Genomic DNA, 11,595 nt, shown 5'->3' on the forward strand with positions numbered 1-11,595 from the left:
AATGATAACAGATAGCTGCTAATTCATATTAAACAGCATAAAATATTTAGAAATATTTTTAATTAAAAAAATTTTATTTATTAATTTATTTTTAGTATTAGAAAGCGCAATATTGAATGAAGGTCAATTAGAATGACTGTATTTAAAATTTTTCTCCAAAATATACTGAAACTGTAAAAGTCAAGAAAAAAGGTTAAAATGGATATTAATATTTAACAGATCGCGTACCCATTTGGCTTTTACTTTAAACGCTAAGTACAAATCAGTTTTATATCTTCCAAAGGAAACACTGTGTTCCTTTAATTATCGATTATTTTATCTGTTAGTTTCTTACTAAAAATATAAAAAAAAGTAACATCTGACTTCTGAGTACATTGAATAACAATTTTCTATATCACGATAAAAAGATAGTTATTGTAATTATTTCGTTTTAAAGAAGTTTGTATTTCAGATTAATATTCAAAGCAAACGAGATGAAAACTTCTAATGTGATGTTTTCAAAATATCTTGAAATATAAAAATAGGTTTAAAAAAATAAACAGAAAAACGGGTAGGTAAAAAAAAAAAAAAAAAAAACGAAAAGCTTAGCGTTTTCCAAAAAAGTGCTAACATTTTAAAAAAACTGTTGAGAATCACATTGATAAAATATTGCATAGGAAAACAGGCAATGGAATGAAACACTATACCCAAACTAAACAAAAGTGGTGGTATCGTTAGAAAAAAACACTTCATTGGAAGTCGAAGTAGTAAGCGGGAACAGATTAGAACAAGAAATTATTCCTGAAGCAAAATATTTCTCTTAAATATTTAGTAATATATGCAAAAAAAAAAATTATGCTTTCCATTTTATAAATTATCGTGTTCTCAGAATTTAAATGCTACATAGATAGCTCTAGCATTAATGTTTAATTAATACTATAAACTGATTTTCTAACTGTAGCTGTAACTATTTAATAAACCTGTAAACAATAAACAAACAGAAAACCGTATTTATGTTTGCGCGTTACCTCCTTTAACCGAAACAGTGTAGTTTATTTTAAAATTTAGGTAAGAAATTTTATTTCATTTCTTCAACGAATGTTTGAAATAAATGTATGTACTATATACTGTAGATATTATATAATGTATAATATCTATATTATACATTAAATGTTAAAATATGCATTATATTGCAATTTTTTTTTTGTATTGTCTTATTAACTTTGATCTGTCATTATTATTTTTCGTCGAAAGGATGTCTAAATTATTCGGTTGAATCTGTGTAATGATTTCAAAGGAAGGAATGTTTATCGTTTTCCTTTTGAAAAGGCTTAGAATAATGGATATTTCCACTGTTATTTTTTGTAGATGTCGAGCTTGAAACATTCAGAAAATAATCTTACACTCAGTATGTTATTTATTTTTTCATTTATTTAAATCTTACAGGGAGTAATGTTTTGTAATTAATAAATTATGATTTTTTAACGATGTTATAGAATGAAGATTTGCTTGGTCTGTTATGTTTATGGATCCCTATATATTTTTGTATCGTCATTAAAAATAAATTTTCCTTTAAAGTTTGTTTTTAAAATAATCATAATTTTTTTTATTTAGTATAATCCTAAAAGAATAAAAGAGAATAATTGTAAAAAAAAAAAAGTAGAAGACTTTTATGTCTCAGTGATGAATTCTTTTTACCCCTTTCTTTATGGATAATTTCTGTTTTAAATGAATTAAAATTACAATTCCCGTGGAATTTAATTTTCAAGAAAGTTAAAACATCTTACATGTTAAACAATCTTTGTACTAATTGCTTATTTCTTTGTTTTCTTCAATTACACCATGTTTGATAATTAATCTTCTTGATAAAAATAATAATAATAAAAAATTTAAAAAACTCCATTTGACCATAACTTCAAACCTTATACTTTAATTATTCAAGAAAAGGAGAGGCTTTTCTAATTTGTTATCAGGATTTTCCTTTAGCGCTTTATCTTCTAAAGGGTAATTACTCAAAAGTATATAAAATCTTAAACATTCTTTATATTTTACAATGTTTATCTGTATAATCTGACATAATATTTTTGTCTGAGATTTACTGTAAAATATGGTTTTAGTTTCTTAATACAGACAATAAGAAATATTTCAGCATTTTTTTTGTATTGTTTTGGTGGTATGTAATAAAACCTGAGTATAAAATGCAATTATATATTCTTTTAAAAAACATTTCTTCCAAAATTTATAACATGAAGGTTATAATTGGCTATTTCTTCAACCGCAGTATTTAATTTAATATACCAGTAACATTAATCTATACCCTTGGTTCCACTGGACATACACTATTTGTTTATCAAACACTTTCTGTTAAAAGTTTTTTTTTTTTTCTCTTGAATTCCTGTTTGAATAGATTTTTTTTATCGTAATATTTCAGTATTTATTTTAGTTTTCCTTTATTGAATATATATATTTTATTTACTACTTCCTTCATAATCATTAACAAAATACCTCTCTATAAGAAGCTATTAATTCCTTTTTTTAAATATCCAGTCTTATTTAAATGGTTTGTTTTAGTTATGTGTATTTTTTTAATACTCTTGTAGCAAAGATAATAAACTTTTAGATACAAGCCTCTGTAGTTTCTCATTCTACATTTGAAAAAATTCTTTAAAATGGTCATATGCTGAACTTGATAACAGGTATTTTTAATGCAAAGATGTGTTTAACTGATTTTATAAAATTTCATATTCTGTTTTATTATAAAATACCTTGCCTTATGCAGTAAGGCTAGTTTTTACTGCATAATTTTTAAAAAAAATTTATTACCTGTAAATTAGAGAAATATGTATCAATGCTTGAACTTTAGAGTTCGTTTTTATTTTCAAAAAAATTTCTCTGAAATGCTTAATTTTTCAATCTTTGTTTTGTTAATGAGCTTAGTTATTACTAAAAGAAGATCCTAATTACTTTTTTCATTAATCAAAGTATTATTATTAGTAAATGGCATATTTTATATAGCACGTAAATATTTCATTGTCTTGTTTTTCTGGTGCCTTTTGCATGTTGCGTAAAGAGCAATTGGGACAAATAAAAGATTATAATTTTTTGCATACTATTTGAAATTACTTTAAGATTAACAAATAATAATTGTTAAAATTATACTAAAAAATAAAATGGTGTAGATGTGGTAGCTTTTTTTATTTACAGGATGGAACAGTTGTTTTACCTGTAAGAAATTAGAATTTGTTTTCCTCCTTGTCTTTTACTTAATTGCTTGGCCCTAATTGATTCAACCCCCCCCCCCTTCCTCTTTGTGATGGGTTCAGTGATTGCTATTGAGAAATGGAAAACATGAATAATTCTACTGAAATTTCACATCCAGATTATGAAATAAGTAAAATTTGTATTTAAAGCCTTTTATACTTTGAGGGTTCAGAAATTTCATTTTTTTATGTGTTTGTGTATGTGTGTGGTATTTTCAGAATAATTTTGTGTCTTCATTTGATTTATAAAGATTTTGTGCTCAATTTTATTCAGATAAAAATTATATAATATCTACATCTAATATCTAATCTACATCTAAGTTGTAAAAAATGATTAGTGATATTTTAATCCTATTATTACATGATATAATTAAATGGACAGAAAGAACATGAATGAAAATAATACTATTTAAATATTTTTTGCTTCTTTGATTCATAAATAGGGAATTATATATAAAAAAACAGTATATAAAAATTCTTATGATCGAAAAGTTTTTTTAATAATCACCGCAAGGTAATGTTTTATACTTAGGCATTATTTATATTCTTGTAAATTTTAAAGAGGTTCTTTTTATGATGTTATGGATTTCATTCTGAGTAAAATGACACATCTGAAATGTTGAGATGCATGTAATAAAACTTTTAAAATAATCTTGGACTTCAAGAACTTGGACTATAAAAATAGTAAACAGATATATTTCTAAACCTTCCATGGTGCAATAAACTAAGATAGCAATTTTTCCTGCATGAGATATGGAGGATGCACATTTGGTGCATTCTTTTGATTTTTGTGTTTGAATTGTTAAATCTACTTGCATCAGCATAGTTTTTAATGAAATATTTTTTAAATTTTTTTTTTGTTCCAGTTTTTAATTTAATACTATGAAATCTCTAAACTTTACTTATTTATTTCAAATTGTACAGTTTGCTGCACTATCAGAAATTTGCTTTTTTTTGCTTGGGCTTAGATCTATTTGCATATTTAGTATGTCTTAAGTATATCTATTTTTTCTTATAAAGAAGTTGATGTTTTAATAAAAAAATTACAAATATTTTTGTAAAATCTAATTTGAGCTCTAAATTTTTACATTTTTATTACATTTAGTTTTTAATTGTATCTTTGCTTGTGGAGCATTAACTTTTTTTTTCGTAAATGTCAAATTATTTTTTTTAGTTAAAAAATATAATGAATATGAATGCAGTTATATGAAGAAGAGTGTAATTTTTTATTCTCTTGCAAATTTAAAAGAAGTCCCCTTTTTTCTTTTTAAAAATATAATTCTTTTTCTTAAATTTATTAAAAACAAAAAAAAGGGGGAGGGGGGACTTCTTTTAAATTTGCAAGGGAAATAAAAAATTACACTGTTCTTCAATATATATATATATATATATATATATATATATATATATATATATATATATATATATACATACACCAGAGTGAATTTAATGCTGAGCAGCCAATTCAGAAGAAAGAAGTAATATAAAATTTATATAAAATGATTTCTTTTTCAGTATTGAATAAAGAAGCGAAGCATTACAAATCAAAATTAAGGTTTATTATTTAATTAAAGATCATTTCTAAATCACAAACCTAAACAAATTGTATCTTTCATCTAAAATAAGTCTTTACCAAACAGTACATTACTACTTAAAATTTTGAAAAGAAATGGTAATAAATTGATTTATATCAATTTAAATTAGTCCAATATAATATGCTTCATAAAAGCAAAAGTGATATCTTGATATAAAATTTTCTGAAAAAGTTTGATTGAATTTGGAAAGAATTTAATTCATTATGAAATTCTCTTTTCATTACTATAGTTAACCAAGTTGTTTCTTATTCTGGGGAGCTATTCAAATAATAAACACTTTAGATGTTTCCTATTTTATTTTTACCCCTTTGTCTTACAAAAGAAGAATTCATTTGTTCTTGTTTTAAAATACCATCGCTAGAACAGGGAGGGAGAAGAAAAAAAAAAAAAAAAAAAAAAAAAAAAAGGCTACATTTAGATGGCATTTTAAAACAAGAACACATTAACTTGTATTTCAACTTGATTATTTTTAGCAGGACAAAGGAATATCCAAAGAATGCCTGCTGTTCTTTAAATGATTTTGATCTTAAGATCAAAGAAATTATGAATACTTGTTAAATTGTTTCTGAGAAAATTCAATATTGACAAGTAGCATTTTAAAATTCGTTTTATGTATATCTTTTTCTAAAATAATTTTTCGAGCATTGTGAACACAATTTTTTTTTTCTCACTGACGACCATTTTGTTTTACTTACTTTTTTATGTGTATGTTTAAAAATAAACTACAAAAGAAATTGAATCCAGTCTATATCAAAATTCTACATCATTCCATGAGATTTCTGATGTCTATACGATTCCAGACAAAATGGTACAATATTTGTAGCTTAATATCATTTTCGTTATAAAAATGCCGCGAACATAATTTCTTAGTTTTTGAGTATGAAAATAAAATCATTTTATCTTAATTTGTTGACATTGAGAAGAAGGGAAAGGTGACGGGGAAAAAAATCCACTCTATCTACTGTAGATATTCTGCTTATAGAATCTAATTGAAAATACTAAATACATCTTAACGCTTTGTGTGTTCTTTAACAGTTCCAATTATCTTTCAGCATAATACCATATAAAGTGAGTTAAAATAATTGCCCTGATTTCAAAGCATTTGCTATATATTTCATGAAATAATATATTCAAATTTTGAAGGGAAGAAATCTGATGCTCAATATTCTCTAAATTTATTACATGGCATACACCAGGTCTATAATGCAATTCTTGCCAAATTTTCTGCAGTACACTTTTGGTTTGTTACTAACACGAGCAACTATGATAAAGGCTTTCAAATTTAACTTCGTCGTAGACTATCATAATAGTGGGGTGGTGTCACTATCTTTACAATGTGTAATCATATCAAGTGACCAATTCATTACAAAGATAGAGAACTGTTATCTTGGTGACTTCGATACGCAAATCTCACCTTGTTTGATTACTTTCTGCGGTGGTCTATAGAAATGTGACCTCTGTAAGCTACGACCATCACTTATTTCGAAGTTCGAATCACAACTAAGAAAGATGGGGAGGAGCTGTAAAAATTCTTTGGGCAAATGTTTATATTTTTAAATGCATTCACGATTCTATGGTTATAACACTCATTTTTATAACTTAACTATTCATTCATCACATATATTATATAGCACCAGAAATATTTTTTTACAAATTAGTCAGCTGTTACAATTCGGACATGAGGCAAGTTGTAAAAATGAAAACAAAAATATTTAAGATTATTTTCCTTTATTAATTAAAATAAATTTGGCATTTGGTAATTACTATCATTTAGCATAATAATAATGAATGATATCAAGTGGTTTACAATAAAATAATTTAACCAAGAATACAACAGAGACCAACAAAGAAGACAGTTTGCATCAGAATTGGAAAACACACAAACAAATAATAAACTGCTTTTCAGAATAGGGGAGAGGTTCGGTGTCCCGTTTGTAATGCTTTGGATTTCAGGCCAGAATGTTCCTGGTTTAAAATCCGATTTGACTTGGTGTAAACTAAATCTGTCCAGCCTGAACATCACCTAATGTGCCGCGGAAGAGGGATAGAGAGAGTGTCAGCTTCCTTTAATTTTGTCCATTTAAGAGAATTTTTTCTCTTAAATTGTAAATTCTTACTTCTGTTTCAAAGTTTACGTTTTTCTGGGTTTTGGAATGCCAAATTTTTACGAAGGAAAAAAAAAAAAAAAGTACAGAGCTATATATGGGTAAAATATTAATTCATTTCTCTTCAAACACGTTGCGAAATATCTAAAATGAGTTTTGAGGGAAGAACCTCGTTGAGCTTTAAGGAAATGCAATCTCAAGCTTATAAAAAAATAGGTAAACCGAAATTCTTCAAATTCCGTGAAACATTGTGAGAGGACCATTGAAGAACGATTTAATTCTACAGATTCACTGAAGTGTTTATATGACGTTTTTGAAGAGGAAGTGTTAAATTCAGATTCAATGAAATGCTGTGAAAATGTTATTGAATAAGATAAATTTGAGAATTCTTCAAATTTGGTAAACTATACAAAGCAACTAAAGGAGTTCGATGTGTTATAAGCAATACAATTCTTCTTCCGAAAGAAAAATATGATATTTCTAATGTAGATGGAAAATTTCTTGCATTTGATATATATATCAAATTAAGTTATTTGAAATGGATTTTTTAGATATCTACGTGACTATGCAAATGTATCGCAGAATGTGACAAAATGTATTTAGGCAGATATTTTCTGCTCATGTAAAAAAATAGCGATGTATTGTCAGCATTGTAATACTTCTGAAGGAAAGGAATTGTAAAGAACGTTCTGTTTATAATGTAGTTTAGAAAACTTGTATTTATGAAAGATTTGGCATCATCATGCAAATTGGAAACTTTTAGTGTGTCATTAATATGAGAAGGTGTTTCAAGATTAACAAACGTTAACTAGACTTGCTGCTATCCAAAAGAAAAAGGACAACCACATGTGCACTATTTGTAGCTGTATGTTGTTTCAAATTCTCTTTAATTGTGTGCGTATGGACATTCGTGCATCTCTGAAATCATGTGCGAAGTGATAAGTCTTTTCACATAAACTATAAGTAAATGTTACATTACCGAAGCGATGCATACGAGAAATATTTTGAATAAGATATTTGTAATAAAGCGTTAAGAAAAAAAGGTTATTTTAATGGTACATCATCGTATTCAAACCAATGAAAAACCTGTAAATTGTTTAACAAAACATTTAATGACAGATATGTGCTAAAAGAAAATAAATTATGGTATGTATATGGGTGAAAAACTTGAATGCAGAAAAAATTTTATGCAATGTAAGTATACTTTTATTCGATTCGACGTAATTATTTTTGGTCAAAATACTGTGACAGATCTTTAAAATTAAATAAATTTTTTTAAAAAAATTGTTGAATATGAGTAACATATAAAAAATAAAAATCTTTTTATTCGTTTTGATGAAAAGTACTATTCAATGTACCTGAGAACTATTTGCATATTCCTGAGAACTGTTTGCATTTTCTTCTTATTTTCTGTCCATCTTTTACTGGCTCTTTTTAAATTTATTTTTTTAACGAATATGAATATAAGTACTTTTAATTTTTGGCATCGTGTTCATAGACTTATGATTTATATGTGTAACATAAACTTTTCTCAATCTACTGCATGTTTGTCTCTTCCACTATTTTTTTTTTTCGAAAATTTTTTTGCAGTACCTGGGGGGAGGGAAATAAATGTTCTGGATTTAATCTCGGTTTGCTATTATATCTCACAAGTCCAATAACCATGCGACAAAAAAAAATCATTTTGGGAAAACTTGTTTAGAACTTTGCAACTAAATAATATTTCTGTGAGGGGGCTAAGATATAAAGATATTTTTTATCAAAAATGTTTTCCTTTTATTTCTTTAGATTCTGTCCCATTGATTCTCAAGTACCCTTCCCTTCCCCCATTATATTATCATTCTTAAATAATAATTTTGTGGGTGATTAGAGTGTGCACATGAAAGGAAAGCTAGGCTGAACCTACCTGAGTAATTTTGCTATAAAAAAAAGACCACGTATGATGCCAAAATCTCTATTGATTTTTCCATTTTTTTTTTAATAAAATGTATTAAGGACTGATGCATATAGTTTTAATCTGCGTTACAGTAAAAGATGTGTTACATTTTTTTTTTTGGAAAATTTTATTTGCAAAGTGTTGTTAATAATTTTTTTAAACTTGTGCATGCAGTTCATGTATTATATTTTTTGAAAGTGTTTTGTTAGTATTCCGAGTACTTTTTTTAAGAGGTTGAAACATAGAATTACAAAGAAAACTTTCCTTTTCAGGAAATGTGGAATCGTGAATGTCTAATGTACCAAAAAATGTAAATGATGCCCTCTTCGCAACATGCGGTAATATAGTTTCACTTAACATGGAGGAAGAAAATGTAATGAAGCAAAATCATGAAAGTACAAAGCACGAAAATCCAAAGCTATTTGTGTGTGATGTGTGCAGCAAATCCTTTGCCAGAAAACAAAGGTACGTGGAGCATTATCGTATGCATACAAAAGAAAAGCCATATGTCTGCATTCTGTGCAGCAAAGCGTTTTCTTGGAGAATAAGCTTATCTAGACATTACAAATCTCATGCGAATAAGAAAACATTTGTGTGTGAGACGTGTGGTGAAGAATTCACTCAGAAAAGTAGCCTTACAGAACATTATCGAACGCACTCAAGTAGTGATAGGCCTTATACTTGTGATACCTGCGGCGTCGGATTTTCTCAGAAGAGTGCTTTAACAGTTCATTGTCGAATTCACACTAAAACCCACAAGCGATTCAAGTGTGATCAATGTAATCAGACTTTTACCAAAAGGCATAATCTGAAACGACATTTGATACTCCATAGTGGAGAGAAATCATTCATATGCGATATCTGTAATAAAGCGTTTTCTTTTAAGTATCAGTTAATCTCTCATAACCGCTACTGTCATTGTCATGATAGATCTTTCGTCTGTGATGTGTGTGGCAAAGCTTTCGTTGAAAGATCGCAGTTGAAAATTCATTACCGGACTCATACAAATGAGAAGCCTTTCGTGTGTAATATATGTGGCAAAGCGTTTCCTTGGAGATATAGCCTAAAATGGCATTATCAAACTCATACAAATGTGAAGTCTTATATGTGTGAAGTTTGCAACCAAATTTTCACTAAAAAGAGTGAACTGACTAAACACTACCGCTCACATAATGAGTGGAAACCTTTCGCATGCACTATATGTGATAAAACATTTGGTGTTAAAGCCAATTTGACACGGCATCATCGGTATCATATGAAAGATAAACGCTTTGTTTGTGAAGTATGCAATAAAGCTTTCGTTGAGAAGAGTAAGCTGAAGCATCATTATTATACCCATGCAGAAAAGAAGCCTTTTGCGTGTGAGATATGTGATCGGTCTTACACTCGGAAGAATAAATTAAACGAACATTATCGAATCCATTCGAATGCAGGGCCTTCTGTGGAAAATCTTTTGGAGGAAAAGAAAAGCGACAACGTCGGAAGAGTTGGAGAGGAAGTTTATCCATGGCCATCTGAAGATCCACAGTCAGTTACCTAAGAATTTGATACGCTGGAAATGATTTTTTTTAGTAGATAATATCAAACAAGGGGAAGCATTTTCTTTAGATTTCCTCTGTTAGCAAACAAAATGTGCATTAGTTACAACCAGCAATGCGTCATTGTTTAAGAATTTAGTGAGCTCATATGGTAAGCATCAAATGCACCGACCAGTTTAAATTTGTAATCTAGTGCGCATCTTGCATGAAAATTAATGAATATGGCATTACAACACAGCGTAAAACTCCATGCGTGTAAATGTTAGATGGCATACGCGGCTACGTTTGTCATTTGACTGTGACGTTAGGAAACTAACTAATGTTTTTATGGTATATAACGTCAAAAATCAGTGAGTTTTCGCATTGGATTGCTCCTAATAGCAGTCGAAATGTGTAGAAGATACCATGAGCAGTCATCTATTAAGAATTTTTTGAGTCACCTCATATTCATGCAAATGTCAATTGCATCAGCCAATTCAGTTTTGAAAACCAATGCACATCACGTATATAAAGTGTATAAAGGATGTGACGCCACAGCAGTGTAAAGTTAGATGTTGGATAACATATTACGTCTGTCGTGTGACTTTGAGTTTATAGCAAATAACGGTAAAATGAAGAAGTGTATTTTCCTATTGCTTAAAGTGTAATCAAAATATACATAAGATATCGACCGAATAATAAAAATTGAATGATCTATTTTAGAATTATTTCCGTTGTGTTTAATTCGTGACTTGAGAGAATTGAGTTTTAAATATAACCTCTTCAGTCACTCTCAGCTTCCAGATTTAATATTAGTTCGCAGAAATTTTAATTACATTTCTTGAAAATTGTTATCTTTTGAGAAAATTGTGAATGTTCTCTTTTCAACTTGTTTAATATTGCTAAATAAAAATATTTATCTTCTATCTATATACTTATGGTCAAAAATAATTATATCAATGTGTTATATAATTGATTATTATCAGTAAAAATATTCTAGAAATATTTAAAGTTGTATTTATTACCAATGACTATGTTTTTTAAAAAATTTCTGCAGTTTTTTTGAAGGATAGTTTCGAAGGAGAATTGCCAATTTAACTTCGAAATATCGACTATTCCATGATATGTCCTTTCTCTGATTTTTGCATAAAATTTCAGCTAGATGGAGTGGCAACTTGCATTTAAATTACTCCAAGGTGCGCA

At 27.9% G+C, this 11,595-nt stretch overlaps 1 protein-coding gene across 1 annotated transcript; it reads left to right on the plus strand.

Moving 5' to 3' along the window:
• Positions 1 to 967: 967 nt before the first annotated feature.
• On the plus strand, positions 968 to 11,209 carry LOC129988049 (gastrula zinc finger protein XlCGF26.1-like). The gene is made up of 2 exons (XM_056096146.1): positions 968 to 1,047; positions 9,148 to 11,209. Exon 2 carries the CDS (start codon positions 9,165 to 9,167, stop codon positions 10,413 to 10,415), a length of 1,251 nt encoding a protein of 416 aa, XP_055952121.1. The 5' UTR covers positions 968 to 1,047; positions 9,148 to 9,164; the 3' UTR covers positions 10,416 to 11,209.
• The last annotated feature ends 386 nt before the right edge of the window (positions 11,210 to 11,595 follow it).

Source organism: Argiope bruennichi, chromosome 10, assembly GCF_947563725.1.
Source record: "Argiope bruennichi chromosome 10, qqArgBrue1.1, whole genome shotgun sequence".
NCBI classification, from domain to species: Eukaryota; Metazoa; Arthropoda; class Arachnida; order Araneae; family Araneidae; genus Argiope; species Argiope bruennichi.